Source organism: Pempheris klunzingeri, chromosome 11 (genome assembly GCF_042242105.1).
Source record: "Pempheris klunzingeri isolate RE-2024b chromosome 11, fPemKlu1.hap1, whole genome shotgun sequence".
NCBI classification, from domain to species: domain Eukaryota; kingdom Metazoa; phylum Chordata; class Actinopteri; order Acropomatiformes; family Pempheridae; genus Pempheris; species Pempheris klunzingeri.
The window spans coordinates 10,226,883-10,247,525 of record NC_092022.1 but is presented as its reverse complement, the minus strand read 5'-3'; the positions used below and the strand labels follow the sequence as shown (position 1 = coordinate 10,247,525).

Sequence of the window (20,643 nt, the reverse complement as noted above, 5' to 3'; positions counted from 1 at the left end):
TGCTGCGGAAGTGTTGCCGGAAGCAGTGGGAGCTCACCCCCAGTTCTGCGTCAGTGCCACTAAAGAAAGGATCGGGGCTTTCCGGGAGGAGAGACGAGGGAGGAAGAGTGGGGGGAGTGACGGGGGCTGTCAGCCTGGGTATGTCACGGCCATGTGGGTGGTTGTCTACACGCTCATACACACTCACACACACACACGCAGAGTCACGACTGGTCTTAGACAAACTATTTCTGTATACTCTATATTGCTGGCATGCTCCAAATAAAATCCCCTGCTTTGGAGGGGAATTCTAAGGAACAGGAACAGGTGTGTGTGTGCGCGAGTGTGTTTGAGAGCGCACGCGCATGTGTGTGTAGGTGGTGAGGGTACTGCGCATGTGCAATCGTGTGACGATGTGAAAACAGCAATAAAGAGACTTGGAGGTGGAGAATTTGTATTTAACAGATGTGTGTGTCTGACAGATGTAACTGGTTGCATCAGTGGAAAAGTGTTGTTCCGACATGACGTTTCGCTCCTGTTTCCTCCTTCTATTGGAGCTCCAGCACTAATTTCCTACAGTGAGGCCTTGTGTGGAAGTAGCAGAAGTATCAGAAAGTGATCCACTGTCCTCAAACACTGAAGCAGAACTTGTAGAAAGCTCCAACAGGAAAGAAGAAAGGAGGAAAAACCTCTTTTCTGGCAAGGCACGATGAAAAAGAGGAGGAGAAAAAGGAGAGAAATGTGCAGAACTCTGTGGCCTGCTCATCCTGGGGGATGTTTTCATCTTTCTCTGTCTCACCCCCCTCTCCAGCTCTTTTTAATGTCTGCCATTTGAGAGACTCCAGAGGGGCTGCACCTGTTTGCCTCTTGGCTAGGAGCCCCCAAATCCCTCCTCCTGCCCCCGCCTGCCACTCATGCTGCCGCGCCTCCTGGGATGGAAGGAGCGAGGGAAGGAAGGAGCGGGGAGGAGTGGTGGAGAGCGAGGTTGCGTGTGGTGGAAGGGATAGCTGGGGGGCTTGAAGGCGTCCGGGAGTGAGAGCAGAGATGTAGAGAGAGAGAGAGAGCAGAGATGGAGGGAGAGGGAGAGAGAGAGAGAGAGAGAGGAATATAGTTTCAAATCCAAGTCCACTCCACACCGGACAGACTTTACTTCTGTAGAGCTTTCTCTCTGTCATGTTTTACTCACCACATTCTCTTTCATTTCTGTATTTTTTCTCACCTTTTCTTTTCTCTCTCCTGTACAAACCCACATCTGCTCTCCCTCTCTTCCCTGTTAACTATTCTTTCCTTGCTCTTCTCCAATTTCCTCCCCCAGCTCAGACTCTCCTCTGCTCTCTCCACCCCCCCCCCACCCCCCCAACCATCTCTGCTCCTCCTCTACTCTTCTCTCCCCTCTTTCTCCCCCTCCTCCCCTCACTCTCTGTGACAGGACCATGTTAATCTGCAGTGACCTCTTCAGGTCACATTAAAGGTCGCCCAGCTTCACTTCCTAACGCCCCTCGGGCCACACTCTCCTCTTTATCCCTTCTTTTCTTCGTTTACCCCTGGCAGCTTTGGAGCAGAATAAACACTAAATCCACCACCCAACTTTTGTCTCTATAAGTTTGGTTTTAGAGTAGAAAAGTCCGTGTTTGGTGCTGGTGAAAGAAACAGCTTGGAAAAGGGGGTTACTCTGTTACTGGAGACATACCCAGTTTATCTGACACAGAGTATTGAAGGATTTTGGGTTCACACAACTCTGATATCTGGCTGAAGGCTGAATGTCAATCTTACAGATTATGTTATTTTGGTTTAGGTGTAGCTCACGTGTGCCAGCTTCACTGACGCTTCCAACTCTGCCATTGAACTAGTTTTTGCCGCAAGGTTGTAAATTATTTTGGGTAATGATGAAGATATTCTAAAACAATACTTTATGTTAAATGATTTGATGCAGTGGTTTTCATGTCAGATGTACTCACACAGCCCTGTCAGATGATCTCAAGTACTTCTTTATTGAGACTGGCCATCATGTTAGAATGCATTTATTTTAACTGATTTAAGACTAGATGTTATTATTTACATGAAAGTAGATGTTGTTACAGTAGTTTTTCCTCATACAGTTGAATTGTCTGAACCTTTCCGCAAGTTTGCTTTTATTATCACCGTTTTAACCATTTATCCATCGCTTTGAGCTAATTTCAACTGTTTATACATCACTTTTGGGTAACTATTTAGACCCCTCTGCTTGACTGCTGTTTTCTTGTAGATCAAGACAAAAATGGGTGACATATGGGTAAACTGTATAATGAAGTTATGTATTTGTAACGCAACACTGAAAACAAACAAACAAACACATAGTTGGGAGAAATCTGTAAAGTCAGTAGTGCGCAGAGTGGATGCGTGAAAATGTGCTACATGGATGTTGTGCAGTAAAAACAAACAAAAGGAAACCAAAAGCCACAACGCAAAAGAGTGTGGTGAAAGGAGATCTACCCAAGGTCTGGCTCCTGCTCTGGTTTTATATGCATGGAGCATACAGGGTCAGGTGTGTCCCATGCCACTGATTAAGCTCCCAATAGGTCGGCAGCCCTGGAGACAGAGAGCAACCAACAGCAGAGTGAGCCAAGCAGAGGGGCCATTCTATAAACTTAACAGGTTGTCTTAGGTGTCAAATCTGACTCAGTATATAGACATATTCTTTTTGATCAAATTGCAATCTCTATTTTTTCAAATTGAGTTGAGATACTCCACGATCTTTCAATGTTCTCCTCTGGCAACTGCAGAAGTGACAGTGGTTGGGAATTATTGATTAAATGTATTCTTTTAGGAGGTGTTTAATAAGCAGGAGAACGGAGCACAAAAATACATGTCAATACTTCAACATAAAACTAAGATTCTTTTGCATTGGATGCTTGATTTTTCCTGTATGTATTTTGCAGCAAAAACTCATCGTATTGCAGCTTAAAGAAAGACACATGCAAATTAAATAAAAGTGCATATTTGTAACAGCTGCAACCCCGTACACAAATGCATCTACGCATGCATGCGTTCACACACTTACACACCCGACACTTGGCCTCCATGGCAAGGTGCAAATGAAAACCTTGAAAAGTATTCTTTTATTGTGTTGCACAGTACTCTTCCCTTTGCACAAACGTAAGAAGTTAAAGTAGTTTGCTATTTTTTGAAATAATTTTGAGTAAATTAACGTATATTATTATGATGCAAAATGCTGTCTACCTGTGTGAATGTGAAATTATGTCTTGTATATTTGGCCAAACTTTACACAAAATCTTGTGTGAATCTGTGAATCCATTTGGAAGTTATGCACCTTTTTGTGGTATCAACCAACTGACAGAGTGAGCTGTAGAGCTGCTGGTTGCAACTAACAATGCTATAGATAGATTAAACTTTGCGTACAATACAAAAAATGTGCACAAATACATATGAATCCTGTTGCTAAAGTATCCCCTTTTTCTTTGTGCCTTCTCGTGTAGAACCGTGGGCGCTTGGCTGAGAAACGCACCATCCCCCTGCCTCCCAACCGAGTGCCCAAGAAGGAGCTGGCCTCCATCTTCAGCAGTGACGACAGCGAAGGCAGCGAGCGGGCCACTGGGGATCATGCCCACATCAAACAGGAGGACGAGCTGCATTACAGTATCATGAGAAAGAGGTGAGGAACCTATGACTACAATGGCTGTCGCTTTAATGTAGTGCAAGCATGCTTTATGTTTTGGTCCCATGTTATTATCAGTTACCTTTTTTTTTTTTTACTTTATACATTTTCTGTTTTTTTTCTCTGTGAGTTTAGTAGATGCACATTGGCTCGGCTTTTATTTTGCCAGAAAATGTGTGCGTTGTGAGGTGAAAACACCACAAGAAGAAATGTCGTGCTAACCTCTGAGGTGTCAGTTTTGTTAAAAATAATTAACAGTAATAAGTCCTCTGTTTAGTTTGCTTTTCTTCAGATCTTTCTCTTCAGGAGAACTTTTTTTGAATGGCACCCCAGACATGTGTGTAGTATTTTCATCAAAAGTGAGTTTAGGATAATTTTTAGGTGTTACAGACACGTTCTCAGACGAACAGACAAAGAAAACGTGTTTAAAAAATACACTAATAGCTTTTGCTGTAGGATGTCTAATAGAAGGATGTCGCTCAGCTGTGAAAGTGTTAATTGGTTTGTTGGTTTGCGTTTTGTTGCTCCTGCCAAGTCTCAGTGTATCTGCCTTGACTTGATGTTGAATGACTGAGTCACCTGAGTCACCACTCTGCTTCACCACTCTGCTTCATCCCATCCTGTGCTGTGCTTAGAAGCGGTTAGATCATAGAGCGTTTCATACAAAACATTTATAAGTCTCTACATTTTCATGTCCTGTTATTGCACTTCTCAGCTTAAGTGTAAAGATGGTTTTGAAATGGTTTTAAGTATCGATACAAACAGGCCTGGAGAGATTCAGTAAGGTTAATAAGACGTACTAGAATATACTGCTGCAAAAACACCATAAACTGTCAGTCTCTGGATCCTCATCTTTCACACTATAGTCATATTTTAGTTACTTTAACCAAACCAGGAAGAAAGCAAAATACTCAACAGTAATGTTCCCCAATGTTTGCCATTGTTATTTTTCAGAATCAACCCATAGTAATAATACCACAAACACTGGTAACATGTATTTCAAATTCAGCTTAAATGTTAACAGAAATATCTGTGCTTCATTCGTGAAATCAAATTTAGTGCGAATCAGTAAATGGCTGTTTGACTAATTGTCAAGACTGAAATCTTTCCACAATAATGGTTGGAGAAAAGTGTGCAGGAGTTGTATATACATTAGAGTGGGTTTTGTCATAAAATGTGGACTGCATTTACTAAAAACCTAGTTGGACTCAAGTGAGTAATCAGGTTCATATCTTCATACATGCAAACACACACATGCAGGGTTACAGTGAGGTCGCCTCATTAGGATAAATGAAATGGGCTCTGAGGACAGCGCTGTCTCTCTCTGATGGCGTACACTCTGCTTTGTTAGAAACATGGTATTATTATATTCTTTTATTTGCAGTACCTCCATCCATGTGAAATTAACAGTCAGAAATTAACATTTTCAAACTGGAATAATCATCTCTCGGATTTGTGAACACTCGGTGTGTACATATACAGATTCAGAACTCAGACAGGCTCCGGACAGACATAATGCAGAAGCTGCTCATTGATTAACCTCAGAAATTCCCTGGCTGCATTATAAGTAGCTTGTGCAACCTCATTACAGCAGGGGATGTTTTTCATGTCTTGATACTTGCGTGTGACACGGAGGACAGCACGGCAACTGTGAAGCTTTAAATGGATCCACTAACCTCATTTAAGAGGGCTTCCCCTCCCCCTGACACTTGTGCCGCTGGCGTGTTAAAATGATAATGAATTTAAAGAACACTTATGACTAATATGTCAGGCTTTTACCCTTTGAAAGGCGACGGACTCGCTGGAGCCGCAGCTCCAGTCTGTCCTGGGCATCCGTCTCAGCCCTGCTTTATCCCCTAGTGTGGGTCTGGACGAAAGGGATAATGGGATGTCCAATCACGGAAATGTGATTTCCATTGACCGCAGCTTCGTAAGTGAGTCGTAGAAGGGTCTTAACAAATTGAATTTGGCCAATGGATGTGAAAAATACAGGGCTTCTGTATACATGTGCGAGTGTATCTGTGCTGTCTCATCCACACATCATCAAGGCTGGCGGCAGCACAGTGTCACACCCACTTGGTTTGCTGCGACCTGCCCACTGTAACTGCAGTTTAATCTGCACGGACACGTCCAAGCAGCGTGGCAATTATTTATCCATTTTATCCTGACATAATGCCACATGCAGCAAATTCCCTTCAGGTGGCTTTACATTTGGAGATATTTTGGACTCTCAGTTTTTCTGCTCCAGTCCAGTTTTTCAGTGCATAGATATATAATGTTAGTTTATCAAACGTTTAAGAGCAGGTTGTTTGGTTACTTCAGCTAGCTGTTAAGAGGAGCATTAGGATTTGTCTGTCAGTATCCACAAGTGTTGCTCTCATAGCTCACCACTCTCATCCAACTTCTTTTAACCAGATTAATGTTAACAGTTGCCAGCTTTACAGACTATTATTACTTGGTGCTCCATAGATCTGCGCTTATCCTGCTATGAACACAGCACAACTAGTCATGGAGCCAACTAAATAGTCATTATCACATAGGGTGTATGTGGAAGCGTCTTGGGTTATCAGAACCAAAGTCTAGTTTGGTTCCTGTGAAAAACACAGGAAATCAAATGTAGGAACCAAATCTGTTTTTTTTTATTATCGTCTTGGTTCCGCAGACACTTGGATTTGTTAGGACTGATTTAAGAATTTGATCACAGGGACTAAATATTTGATGGCAGTAACTTACTATTTTAGCGACTCACTCAAGGGCAAAACAAAGCCTGCCTGAGTGTTTGTTTCAGTTGGCCTTAAATAACAAGGCTTTGATTGAAAAGTGCTGACTGAGAGTCTGGGTAATTACCCGGCAACCACCGTGGATTTTATAAGTTGCACCCGCCGACGTCTGCCTTTCAGCCTGCACCCTGTAGGAGAAAAAAAATCCACCATATACCCAATGTTAACATTCACCAGAACAGACGAAGGCAGTTTCACCATTTGCTACTTGATCACTTACATATGCAAATACTTCCATCTACAAAAGGGCACAAAATATTTGCTGGATGTATTATTACAGACTTGGTAGAAAAAAATACAAAGAGGGAGTCTGTCATAAGATCTGCAGATCTTTGCCACAGACGATCAAAAGAATAAAACACACCAAGCTGTTCAGTTTTTGTTAAACACAGTCTGACTGTCAGGCTAACATTGGGTCTCCTCATTTAAAGGCCATCTTGTCCTGTGTCCATCCAACCAAGCTGATTGAAACGAGTAACATACTAAAAAACATAACCTACGAACATCCCACGTAATTGGCTTTGGACTGGCGTTACTGTCTTCAGCAGCAATGTTATAGCAGAAGTCACTGTGGGTGTAATTTAGACAGAGCTGATTTTAGCCTCGAACTGTTATCTGCTTGATAGTGATTTTTACCCCAATGAAATGTTGAAGCAGTGTGACCTTTGGTGCTAACTGAACGAAAACTGCCGTGCTGTGGCAGTGTTTGTCGCAGGTTCATGCTGATCAGAGGATGATTAGAGAAATTAGAAGCACACAGAGGATGCTCATGTTCATTAACATTTAGAAGAATCTGATATTGGTCCTTAATATCACAGTGTTTTCTCAGTTTTCCTTTAAAGCGCTCCTCTCTGTATGAAAACAGAGCAGAATTGGCTCATACTTGTTAATGGGGATGCTATACTCAATCTGCATCATAAAAACCAAGAGAGAGAAGCGCAGTGTTGCTTCTGATGAGTTAGCTACTGTATGTCTGTTGCATTTGACATTATGTCCTCTGGCTTTATTGAACAACTGTGTCATTGCCTTATGCCAGTAAGAGGTCATGGACGGTGTGAAATTACTGGAAATGGCTCTCCCCTAAAGCACTAATTAGTGAGCTTGGAGGTTTTGTAGCTTTCTAGAGGAGCTTTCCGCTTCAAGAATTTTTGGCCTTGTTTACATGCATCTATCATGGCAACAGAGTCACAGCAGTTTAGAAGTTGATTGGGCGTTGGCTAGCAGCAAGACGTTCATTGTTGTCACATAGAGCAGTGGTTTTTTTTTTTATCAACTCCCTGCTCCCCAACAGACAATCAGCAAAAAGATGGTCAGCAGTGTTCCAGCAATTTAGTCTCACATTTGGCATTGACTTGAAGTGTGAGCTTCATCATTTCCACATGTGAAGAACACCGTGTTGACCGTTCACCGTGTGCTGGCATACAGTATTTTGAAATAAGCTGAAGATAATAAGAGCTTTGGCCTTTCATACGTGATCCCCAGTACAACAGTGGTCTTTGAAAGTTGTATCCACTGTAAACACAACAGATAATTTACTTTTTTTTAAAATCCAAATGTTCCTTAAAGCCTTCATTCTGAATGGGGGCAAAGAGAAAGATAATGTCAACAAAAGCAATAGAATCACAAAAACCAGAGAGGAAATAAAGTGTGAACCAGGGGAGAAATTAACAGTAAAACCAGCAGTGTGTGCATGGCTCAGTGCAGGAGAATGTAAAATGCAGCATGGCGGACTTACCATATATTCTATTTCCCTTGTACTTTTCTTCCCTCCCATGGCTGCCTTATCGACCTCATATCAGCCTGTGTAGCAGAGGAACAACAAGGAAAAGTGAAGCCCAAGTGAAGCCAGGATACTCTTACTTATTTATGTATCTATTTCTGTATTTATTCATTATCCCCCCTGCTTGCAGAGTTCCCAGTTGTGGGTTGCCTTTCGATCCAACTGTGAGCAGCATTACAATTGTGTTTCCGTTGCGCAAAGGAATAAGACTAAACATAAAATGTATACGGAAGAGATCCATATTCCTGCTTTCAGCTTTATGTGTCCTAAAGTATAGATATTTCCTTAATAAAAGACTTGAGTCATATGTTTTTTTTTCTTCCTGCGGAGCTTTAGAGAAACTTTACCCATTCTCTCTTTTCTCAGCATTTTGCCCAAGTCCATACGTGGTTGTTAAATATTACATATTGCCTGGGTATATTTGAATGTTGCTGTGGGCCACCTGTGCAGGTTGGAGTAGGCTTCGTGTTCGGGCAGTTGCCTTGAGAGCACAGTGAACCTGTGAGCACCAGATGTTACACAGTACCTGTCTCTCTTTCTCTCTTCTCTGTCTCTCTTGCTCTCTTGCTCTCTCTCCCCTCCTCCTCCACTCCTCCACCTTCACTTCCCTGCTGTCTGTCTGTCAGCACTTTCCCAGTGGTGGTGTGAGACATGGCGTCAGGGTGCCTGGGCTGCTAGCTTCTGCCAGCTCACGCTGTGACCTCCAGCCCTGCCACCTCAGCTCCGCGTGCCAATGCCACAGCAGGCCACTACTGGGCATTTATACTGTGCTGACTCCCTCTGCCAGGAGAAGAGTCTTTTCATGTTGTTTGGACCATTTTGAATAGTAATGCCTGCTGTAATGATAGAAGGGAGCACAACCTTGTCTTAACTAAAGAAAGAGCCCCAACAACTGATCTGGCAGACACAAGTTTTTACTAAAATACTGGCCATTTTATGGCGAGCATGATTCAGCAGTATATAAAAAGCGTAATTACTGTAAGAATGTAGCAAAATAATGAATAAATAAATAAATAAAAGGGACTGTGATAAGTGATTTGTGATTTATGTGTAAAACGCATAGTTTAAAGACACCAAAAGAAAACAGCAGTAGAAGTTGAGGCTGGATATTACCTGGAGTGGATCCGAAGCATCCGCTATCAAAAAGTGTCAAGTGTCAAAACTGATCCTGAGGCTTTTTTCTCTATTCTTTGATCAGATATTTGCCGACCTAAGTCAGGAAAACTTAGTAACTTTAGACAATATATTGATGTTAGTAAAAACATGTGATTACTTATGCAGACTTCGTGGTGTCATCTCTGTAATGTTGGATATGACTAGTATCCATGACAGCCTGGGTATTAACACACATTAGTTATCCCACTGTCTGGGCCAGTGTGTCTGTCCTGTGGTGGGGATGAAGGGGCGGTATTGACCAGTTCAGGGATGAGCTGCGGATGAGATGATTGTCTCCGGTGTGCACCTGGGTGATAAGAAGGCACCTCATGTCCTTCTTAGCTATCAGGCCCAACAGCCACAATATAACCACTCCTCCACCCCCGATCCTCTCCCAGGCCCCCGTCCTTCCCAGCTAACCCCAGCCTTAGGAGCTCCTTAGGGAGCGCTGACTCAGGTGACTGGGTTTTAAACACCATCCCCACCCCCCTCTTCATCTTCCAGGGCTTGAGTGTGACCTTGCCTCCACCCAGAGAACGAGAGGGGGGAGGGAGGGCAGCGGTGGGTGGGAATAGGGCTAGGCCCTCATTAGCCCAAGCCGAGGCGGGAGAGCTGAGGAAAAGTGCGCTAATTACCTCACTAACAATGTCCTTGCCGTTCATGGCTTAGAGCGGCCACTTCGCCACAGGATAATAACCCCATCACCTCTCTGGGAAGTTCAGGATGGCATTATCGTGATCGCTTTAAATGATGGACAGAGGGTGGTGTTATAACACAGCTAGCAGATTGATTGATTTGGCTGCAGTTTCTCACAGTGTGTGTTGTGTGTTTTGTTGGAGTCACTCCGGTGACGCAGATACATTATTGTATGACGTTAAGCACAATTTAAACAAAAACCTTTCCTGCATCTAATTTTCTTTTTGAAGAAAACTATTGAGCTCTCAGATACATATAGCTACTCATTTTAGCAAGTTAGACTTCTTAGAAGAAGTCTGTAATTACTCTAAAAGTTTGCAGTCAAAGTCCAATCAAGCGTCTCCTCGCTTAGCAACCGGTGGCGACTGTTTTGTCTGAGACGGTTTTCTGAATCATTGGTTCTCTGTGACTGAAAGGTGACTAGTGAAGCCAGCATGGCCAGCATTAGGCCCTCTATGCCTTCCTTCATTTTTTCTGTTAGCGTGTGGAGAACAGCTTGGCGACCGACAGCCTGACATTACAGCAGGAGCCTGTAATCATGGGACTGTAAAAACCCAAATCCAGCAGCCACAAACAGTGTGGCCTCGTCATAGTGGTGGCAGCTAAGAACCATTCATCGCTTCTGTCCCATAAACTGTGCTTGCTGTGTCATACCAGACCCCCTTCATAGATTCTGCTTTCAATAAAGTTGCCAGTTAAGCCTATAAACGAGATTCCTGCTGACACGAGAGGATGCTGATACCATCAAACTGACATGCCTAAATACTGCATGTTTTCAGTGCTTTCCTGTTCTTTTGGGCCCAGGAACGCTCTTCCTCGTAGCATGTCCGTCACAGTCTTTTAACAGTAAATAATATTTAGACAAAAAGCTAAAGGTAGAATATCCAACTCTGTACCTCTCCTACCACACAAGCTGTTTGCCATTACACTGACTGCACTCGTACTGCACGGCTGCTAGACTCCCCTCATATTCTAAGCGCCTATTTCCCATCATTATGCCTTTTAATGCGATCAGGATGGTAATCAGATTGCAAATGAAATACCTCCATGACACAGTTGTGTGGGTCCACTGGTGTAGGGAGGTTGGAAAGGCGGCTGGTGGAGCATTTGGAAGGGCAAAGTGGCTTCAACCAGATCCGGGCCTAATCTGTAAACCCTCCTCCTGCTCCTCCTTTGGGTGCTGAAGGGCAGGACAGGGTGTTTGAGAGTCTCTTGTGGACAGTTCTGCTGTCAAGGACCTACTGTTGACGTGTAGGCATGACAGTAGAAAAGAAGACCATTTTTTAAAATGCCAGTGTCATATACCACAGATTCATGATGTTGTTTAAATGTTTCATTCCTAATAAGTCAGCCAGATCATGGTCATGGCTTGGTTATTATGACGTTTTATCTCAAATATTCATCGTCTGTCTTTTTGCATTATTCAATTGCCATATTTCTCTGAAACAGCTGTTGGCGGCCTGAGTTTAAAAAGAGTCATAATCAGGTTTTAAGCTGCTAACCTACTTATGAGTTGTGAATATGTTCGTTAATGCATCTTAGTGTGGAAGATGAGTAGGGATGAGACCCAAAAGTGCTGGATGCGGTAGTCTGTCAGAGTGTATTACACACCTCAGAGGTAAGAGCCAGTTGACAGGACAGCCACTTGTAGCTGCTGCTGAGTCTGTGTGGAGGAATGCATTTTATAGAGGACAGTGCTCCCTGGATAGAGGATTTCTGTGGTAAGTAGTGTGTGAAATAGTATGAATTAACACACTGCTGCTCACATTCTGGTTTGTAGTGCGTTGTTTGGGACTGCCTGTAAATGGGTTTAAACTCTCTTTCTTGTTTGTGTGTGTTTGTGCTGCAGTCGTGACAGTGACCTCTCTACAATCATCTCCAACCTGCACCACACCAGACAGCACGGCATGCCCGAGGGCCAGTCAGCCTCTGACCACACCACCAGTACTGGACACACAGGTAGGACCCCCAGTGATGATGTACGTACGTGTGTGTGTGTGTGTGTGTGTGTGTGTGTGTTCATAGGTTTGTCAGGAGTGTTCTTTCTTCCTTTGTATCCAGACTGATGATATATATCACCCGTCACGAGTAACACGTGAGCCTTCCATTACCCATTTAATTTACTTTAATTTGTGTGATTGGGGGAATTTAACATAAGCTTATTACTCTTTCCTGAAGGTCGCTCTCAAGTTGATTACTTAATGGTCTTCCCACATTCTCTGCCGCACTCCAGGATTTTTGTTAAACCCCCTGTTTTAAATTACCTCTGAATAAATAGCTTTGTTTGCCATTAATCCAGTTTCATGTGAGCAGAGGAACCATGGTGTGCGCGTGCTAAGAGCTTTTCTTCCAGCTTACAGACAAAGCACAGACAGCATTTAATCACAGCTATTTGTCAAGTAGCTTGTATGAGGATATTTTGCAACCATCAAAGACGTATGGTGATAAAACAGCCGCTGCGGACGACGCTATTCAGCAATCAACGTACTGTATCGGATGTTTCTGCCACACTGAGTGAATTGTACCTGTGTTCATGACATTTTTGTGTAGCGCTGTATCCTAACAGGGTAAGATTGAAAGAAACAATGGCAACCCAAACAAGCTTTTCACATTATTATAGCATTGCATATTTAAAATAGGATATTTTCAATACTTAGTCACACTTCTATTATCTATGCTGACTTTTGCTTGTAGGAAATCATATATGTAAATTGTTGATCTTGAGAACAGAATTAGCTGAATTGTACAAACTCCATAAACAAATCCAAACAATATTTAAGCAAATACATTTACCCCTAATCAACAAATGAGTTGCCTTTTTATCCGTGAACACCATATCTTTGCTCCACTGTTGCCCGGGGTTTGACCCGGTCCCTTCTTATGTCATTAGCCAGAGGCACAGCAAGTGCCGTAATCAGCCCAGACCCAACACCTCCATACCCGCTCTCTGTGTGCTCATTTCCTCTGTCTGCCAGATTAATTGTCCATACGGTGCCTGTGATATCAGCCAGGGTGGGAGGAAGGTGGAGGGTATTAGACTGCTCAACAGCCAGCCCAGCCACTGTCTTAAACCCCCAGTTTGGGACGGATTTCCACCCAAATAACCGGCCTAATCAGCTGCTAAACTTAATGGAGAAATCAGAGCTCTGAGTCGTTCTGTTAATGGAGGAAGACACAAGGGGATAGAGGTGGGTGGTAATGGAGGAGGGGATGAGCACAGTGTGGCCTAAGCCAGAGGGGGTCCAAGACCCTAAAATCTGTCCGTTTGACCATTAAGGGGAGATTTAACCGGCTGCCTAAGCGGCTCGCTCCGTGTCTGTAAACAAGTCCAATCCGATCAGCCACTGGCTCTAATTCTGTCTGCCAGTGAAATTAGACGCACACACGTTCACAAACACACAATTACACACAAGTAACACATAGTTATACAGATGCACGCCCACACAGAATCCACACAGGTTGAAATTTGCATCCAAATATGTAGGCGGGTGTAATGAGTATGAAGTTTTAGAGAAGCAGGTTATTTGACTTTGAGATGGATGAACGCCGTAAACGCCGTTCGCTGTCTATTATATTGTGTTTACTCTGTTCTGTCAGTCAACTCTCCTATTTGACTTGCCCTCCAAATGTATTTAATCAATGATTTGTGGAGGGAGAGAATGTGAAAGACTTGGATTAAAGACAGAAGAAGAAATGAAGAAAAAAAAGTCTGCAATGGAGAGACAGAGATGCAGTGATGGAAGAAACATTTGGAAATAGAGAGACAGAGGAAAGAAAGATGAATGAGTGCGGTGGTGGTATCAGGGGAGGGCAGGCGGCAGCTATGGCGGCGGACGGCTCCATGTGTTTGTGTATGTGTGTGTATGTGTGTGGGTCAGGAGGAAAGGGAAGCAGGCTTGCCGGGTCGTCTCTGCGCCGGAGTGGGCCGTTAATTAAATCTGAGGGACAGACAGGAGGGCTGCCTCCTTCTCTTCCCTTCTCTCCATTCCTCCCTCCCTCCCTCATTCGCTCTCTCGCTCCCCAGCCGCTGGCTATTCAGAGGCTCTGCGAGATGGGAAGGGGAGGGAGGAGGGAAGGGGGGGAAGGAGGGGGAGAGCAGGGGCGCCGACGCTGAGAGTCTGGCTGCCTGTGGAGACTGTAAACCGTGGCTCTGCGGTCAGACCGGAGACTCAAACAGGCAGATAAGGTGTTTTTGGACCGCCACTCTCTCCTCTGCTCCCTGCACTCAGACTCCCAGAGGCAGTTACAGCCTGTCGGTGTGTGTGTGTGGTTGGGGGTTGTAGCCGTGGTTTGGGGCTTGAGCACATTTTTGTGTGTGTTTGAGTGTGTGCACCTTTCCGTGTGTGTTTTTAAATGCCTGGTTTTAGATGTTTGCTTGCGTGTGAATCTGCAGCCCAGCGTGTTTGTGCAAGATCTTTTTTTTTTTTTTTTTAGCTGATTGTTAGTGAGGACTGCTTTTAAAGTATTACTAGCTTGTTATTACATGATTATCATAGAAAGGCAATACTAATCAAAAGCAAACACTCCAGGATTACTGATGATATTAGCTCTGTCATACAGGAGCAAAAAGTGGGTTGTAAATATTTCAAAACATCCCACTGCTTAATAGGAATGTAATTGTACATCCTTAACAAAATGGCTTCCCTGGATTATTGTTCATGAAGACATATTAATGCTTTTGTCAAGAAAGGAAATTCGCTGATGATGAAAATGAGTAACCAAGTAGATAGTGAAAACAAGTACTATTTTTTTTTCATTTCAGTGCCCTTAAAGGGACGGTTTACGGAGTTTCAACTGGCTTTGTACAAATCGGGAAGTATATGCAAATGAACAATGTTTAGCTTTCCCTCATGCCGCCTGCAGCCAGAGCTCCTCACTCATCATCCAGCTTGTTGTCACATCATGTCCATTGTTCGCCATGTTGTTAAAGTAGCCCAGAATGGACAAACCAAGGACATTTAGCATTTTTTCAGTATGAATTTGGTGGCGCGAATGCACTGGTTAGAAGACAAAGAAGAAGCGGAATAAGTTGTTGCAGGTGTTGGCTAACCATTTTGTGTTGTGAGATTTTTAAGAACCCGAATTTTGATAAATGGAGGATCACGCTTATTATTTAGTTGAAGGCCGCCGTTGTTTTTCTTAAGGGAGGGGTGAGGCTAGGAATATTCAGTTGGTTGCAATGTGCAACCACACCGCTAGATGCCACTAAATCCTGCATACTGTACCTTTAAGTCAGTTATTCAATCAAACATCAGCCCCAGCGCTGATAAAAAAAAAAATCGCCAACGCTGAGAGACGGCAGCTGTGGCTCTGAAAAGTTTAACATTGGCCATTTGCATATCCTACCCACATTGTAATGATACAAAGCTAGCTAAAATCAGCACAGGACACCAAACAGCAGTATCAATTCACAAAGTCCTGGTTTGTGTGCGTGTGTGCTTTTTTAATCTTTTTAGAGCTAAACAGTCATTGATGTATTTGTTTCTCTCGCGTTTCATGTCACCAGAATGACTTAATAATTGAGAACCTTGACACCTTTATCGTTAAATTCTAATTTGATTTTCCACTACTTTGTTCTGTTCATCTCTGGTGTTTAGAGTATTGTATAGCTAAGTAACACTTAGGTAGAATCAGATTTCCCTGTTATCAAAGTAAAATAATGTAGTAGCTACGTTGTCAGGAGAGACATCCGTTAGTGAACTTGTGATAATGCTTCTTCCATTATAGATAAATTGCAACAGAATTATTTATTGACACTTTTAAAACTTTAAAAGTCTTTTATAACCTGTCACATCAGCATTGTTTTGATAAGAATATTAATATGCATACATTGGCATGAACAGTGGCCTTGCAAAAGAAGACGACAGATGAACGCTGGGATGACGGATATGGAAAGATTAGACAAAGAAGGCTGTACATTTAAGGATGGCAGGAGACTCCAGGAGATAAAAAGAAAAACATAGATGTACTTTTGTTAATTTGAATTTCCTCATTGGAAGTATTTTGTTTGGAGGTGTGCTCAGGCCAGAAACACCTTTTTTACAAACTCAAAAGTAAATGGTGATGCAACAGTGCTATCTTTTATTTTCACAGGACGGGCCTACTGGACCCGACAGAAGGCCTTCAGAATGACAAAAACAAACGCTTGAGTAAATAGCCTGTAGGTTTAGTTTTTGTTGTGTTACATAACAGTGTTTAAAAATGGACATTTATTTGTATGACAATGTTACAGATTTTCACTTTAAGGTCAGCCGTATTTTAGTCACTTCACAGTACACATTACAGTCTTTCTCTCACATTTCTCTCTTCCTGTAAAGACATAGAACATGACGAACAGTGGAACAGTTTATGGAGCAGCGTTGCGGGTCATCCACAGTAAGAAAGATAACTGTAATGATAACGATGTGAGCTTCCACGCTGATGAACGATGATGTTCTGTAAACAGCACGTGCTGTGCGCTCCAGCTGTGAAATGCCGGGAAATGGATATTGAGGACCTGTTACTGCTGGAAAGAGAAAAAAAAAAGAAAAACAGAAGGGAGTGGGTTCACAAAATTCTTCAAAGACGTGAGGAGCTAAGAGAATCCAACACTTAGTTTATTCATACTTTAAATGGAGTCAGCATCAATTTGATGGTATCCTGGTCATAATCAAAGAGGACGTCAGTGACAACTAAAATAACTTGAGAGACCCCATCAGCAATGACGACTGTAAAATGTTTTGCCTATAAATCCTCAGATGAGTTTTGATTGGCTGTCAGTCAAATTGCTCTGAAAGTGAACCCAACCATAGTGTCCACCACTGTTGTCATTAAAGCTGTGGCACTGACTTCGCCTCTTGAGTAACAATGATTGTTAAAACCATATATTTATAGTTACTGTCATGGTTATCCTTTTTCTGGTGTGGACAGGCCTTTACTGTGTTTGTACATTTGCACGTGTTGGAAGTGGTGCATCCTCCCCTCAGTGCAAGCAGAAGCGCCTCTCTCCCCATCTCAATCACCCACCCCCATCCCTCCCCCCTCCTCCCCTCCCTCTTCCAGCTGCATCGGCCTGTAAGCCAATCAATGGCAGGGCTTTCAGGGCCGGCGGAGGCCCCGGCGCACGGAGGGGGGATCAATAAGTTATTAGCACCATTCTGTCAGCTGTAATGTGGAGATTGATCGGGGGGCTGCGGCTGGCGGCCCACCCCACGTCCCCGCCTGTCACTCCCCCCCTTCTCTCCGCACATCCCCCCCTCCCCCGGCCTGATAAAGATGACAGATTAACGGAGTAAGAGAGGAATTAAGGAGTCTGGCTGTCTGAGCTGTCACCACGCTCCATGGGATGGAGAGAGGAGAGGAAGAGGACTGAAGTTTGACGGAGGAGAGGAAACCAGAGAGTAAGAAAGAGAGGAATGCTCCCTTGCCTGATGGTTCGCACCGGTGGTGTCATATGAAAGAGAAGTGGTTTAGGTCCTGCTGTTTCCTCTTTCTCTATCCATCCCATGGTTTTCATCCCTCTTTTCTCTCAGTGGGTAGAACGGCAGATAAGGAGGAGGTTAAAAAGCAAAGAGAACGTGAGGTAGAGGATATAATATTGTGTGTTAGGTCGGTAAAAAAGTTGACCTGTAGACTATTTGATGACCAGGAATAGCAAAAATAGGGGACTATACCATAGCAGCTAATGCAATTTGCTTTTAAATACTGGTTTCCTTTGACTGTTAAAATCACAGCCTTGCAGCTAATATAAAACTCTTGACTCCATATGATTCTAATTCTCCAACCATATTAATAAGCAGGTGATAGGGAAAGGCCCCGGGTAGCAAACTTCACTGTAAGCAGTGTTAGTGGGAGTGAAAGGGTTAGCATAGACGCTAGCAGAGCTCAGGGTTGAGCATTAAAAGGGAGCGTCAGTGCTCTAAGAAGCCCCATTTAATTGGCTTTAAAAGCTTTCCGCCCTCAAATCTCTGGCCCTCGGGCACTCGCTCAGGAGACGCAGTGTCTTGAGTGAGGTCGGCTCAAGAGACGACTCAAGTGTGTGTTTGATCATGAGAGGCTCTGGGTGTGGGTGTAAGCGTGTGTGTGTGTGTGTGTGTTTGGTAGGAGAGGGGGTTTAACTAATGGGGGTTCTCTCTCTCTTTGTTAATATTCCACTAATAGGATAGATGGAGACATTTTGTGCTTTTTTTTTTAAGGACCAGTGAAAGAAATGTACTGAACATGATTTTAAAATGAGAAGAAAAACAGAATGAGAGATAATGAAGAAGATGACAAAAAGTAGAAACTGTGAAAGACATTCAGCATGTGTGCGTGCATGCACTTATCCATTAACACTCCCCCCTCCACTCACTGTCTCTTTAGGATGGTATAGGGAGTGGATCTCCTCAGGACCTGAGAGGCAACATCAAACACTGGATCATTAGTGAACCTCCCTCTCCCTCTCTCTCCCTTTCTTGTTTGCTCGCTCGCCCTCTCATCAACACCAGGACTCCTTAAGCCGCCCAACAAAATCCTCTGAGTCCTGTCTGTATCTCTCTCTGTCTGTTTCCGCTCCCTGTCTATCTGTGTCTTGTTATAGAGAAGAAAGAACAAAATTTTGGGTGATAGGTCAAGGGTTAAAGGTCAGACTCCACTTCAGCTTCCTCTGTTGATAATTGTCCGTGGCTAACAGTAATATCAGGACTGGACACATGACAGAAATGGCCAAATGTTTGCCTGGGTATTGCTATGAAATTACGTGGTGTGTATGTGTGTTTTTTTTCCACCCCCTGTTCATTGTTTCTCTGTACTGTTTACACATGCTGTGCAAATGATGAAAAATTGCTTTGTTGAAAAAGAGAGACAGAGGAAGAGGGGAACCATTCTCCTTGAGGGAGGGGAAAAAATGCTCCCCCATCACTAAAAATACACGCAGAGAAGTGAGAGAGAGCGAAAGCGAGGAAAAAAGAGAAAGAAGGGAAGCAGCTGCTGCTGTGGCTTGGCTGTCTATGTGGAGGAAGAAACGGAGTTAGAGAAAAAGCTGAGGAGCATGAGATAGAAATAGAGAAAGAAAGATAGAGAGAGTGAGAGAGCAATGAAAAACGGCTTTTTCCTTCCTGCCGGCGCTGCGTGCGATGTGCTCTGCATCTCCTCCCTCTCTGATTAGGCTCGTATTGATTTGAGGTGTGTTTGCGGGGGGTGGAGGTGAGGCGAATGGGCGGGAAGGAAGAAAAGGATGAGAGGGGAGGAGAGAGGAGGAGGCAGAGGGGGAGGAGGAGTGGGGGGGTTGTAATTGTACACTAGATGCTCCTCTTTGGTGGCAGGGGAGGATGTAGGGGGAGAACGAGGAGGAGGCAGGGAAGGTGTTTGGAAAGAGAGAGAACTCCTGGTGGGAGGGGGTTTCAAACACACCTAGGAGAGAGGAGAAAGAGAAGGAAGCAGATGGAGCGATGAGACAAGAAGATCTGGAGTGTGTTTATGAGGGGAGGACAGCAACAAGAGAGAGGGGGGTGGTACAAATCCTAAAAATAAACACATGATATAGACTTAATGTAGGCTGAGAGGAATTTCTCAAGCAGCTGAGAGCCTCGCATGCACTTTAGTTCAGTCAGGGGCTTTTGTGCCAACATCTGGAAAAAGAGAAGACAGAAGAGAAGAGAGGGAGGAAGAACAGTGATAACACTTGAGGACAGACTGTTGGAAAGAGACGTTGGAGGAGACACAGGTAGACAGAGCCCTCCACCCTCCCTCAAACAGACAAACACACACACGTGAATGAGCCGGGCAGATCTGTCATCCAGGGCGGTGCAGGCCCCCCTCTTATATCTGACAGAACAGGCACATCTCCAGGCGCCCGTGGCTTGCTTCACTCGCTCTGTTTCTCTCTTTCTCTCCACCTATCACTTTTTTCTCTTTGGCTCCTTTTCACTCCCTCTCTTCTAACTCTGCATTTCCAAAGCAGCTGCCATGTATACAGGTAGACGTGGAGCAGGGAGGCAATATCAAGCTTTTATTTCAAGTCTTTTTACCGACTGCCCTTTCTGTCTTTGTGTGTGTGTGTGTTTACAGATGACCTTCTAGGCAAGAGAAGAAGCTTCTCTCCCAACAGCAGCAGCGAGTGTCCCTCTGACAGCAAGAAGTCACGTAGTGTATCCCCCAAAGGTAAGACCACGCGGTGTATTTGTGTGTTGTGATGTCATAGATGTGCATTTTCTGAGAGGAAACAGGTGGAAATTGTGGGAAAGAAGACGTCTTAGTGTTAAAGTAAAAGAGAAAGGATGGAGGCTGCAGATAAAGTAGAGGGGGAAATGAAGAGGTATTGGTTCAGCTGCTAGTGGTCAGTGTGTTAGGGTTGGTGTGGTGATAGGAAGGCACACACACACACATAAAGACACACTCAGTCTCACTGTCTCACATACTTTAAGATACACATCTCTTAATTAACCCTTACCTCTCTCTTACACTTTTATGGTTACTTACTGAAAACACGTTAGGCAAAGTCAGCACAAGACAGTTTTAGTTTTATCTGCTGAGTTTTGTCTGTGAGATTCTTCCACTACCCCAATAAGGTGGATTTTCTTGATTTGTGGTGCTCAAAGCATTGAGAAAGCACATTTCTCATTTATAATGTGTGGATTATA

General features: G+C 43.7%; 1 protein-coding gene across 2 annotated transcripts in view; it reads left to right on the top strand.

Annotated features, from left to right (window-relative positions):
- samd11 (sterile alpha motif domain containing 11) overlaps positions 1-20,643 on the top strand; it is a 51,915-nt gene that overhangs the window by 10,885 nt on the left and 20,387 nt on the right. For both annotated transcript variants that reach the window (XM_070840232.1, XM_070840230.1), the window contains exons 3-5: positions 3,456-3,631; positions 11,895-12,004; positions 20,072-20,164. In XM_070840232.1, coding sequence (XP_070696333.1) covers positions 3,456-3,631; positions 11,895-12,004; positions 20,072-20,164 — 379 coding nt within the window. The remainder of the gene's footprint in view (positions 1-3,455; positions 3,632-11,894; positions 12,005-20,071; positions 20,165-20,643) is intronic.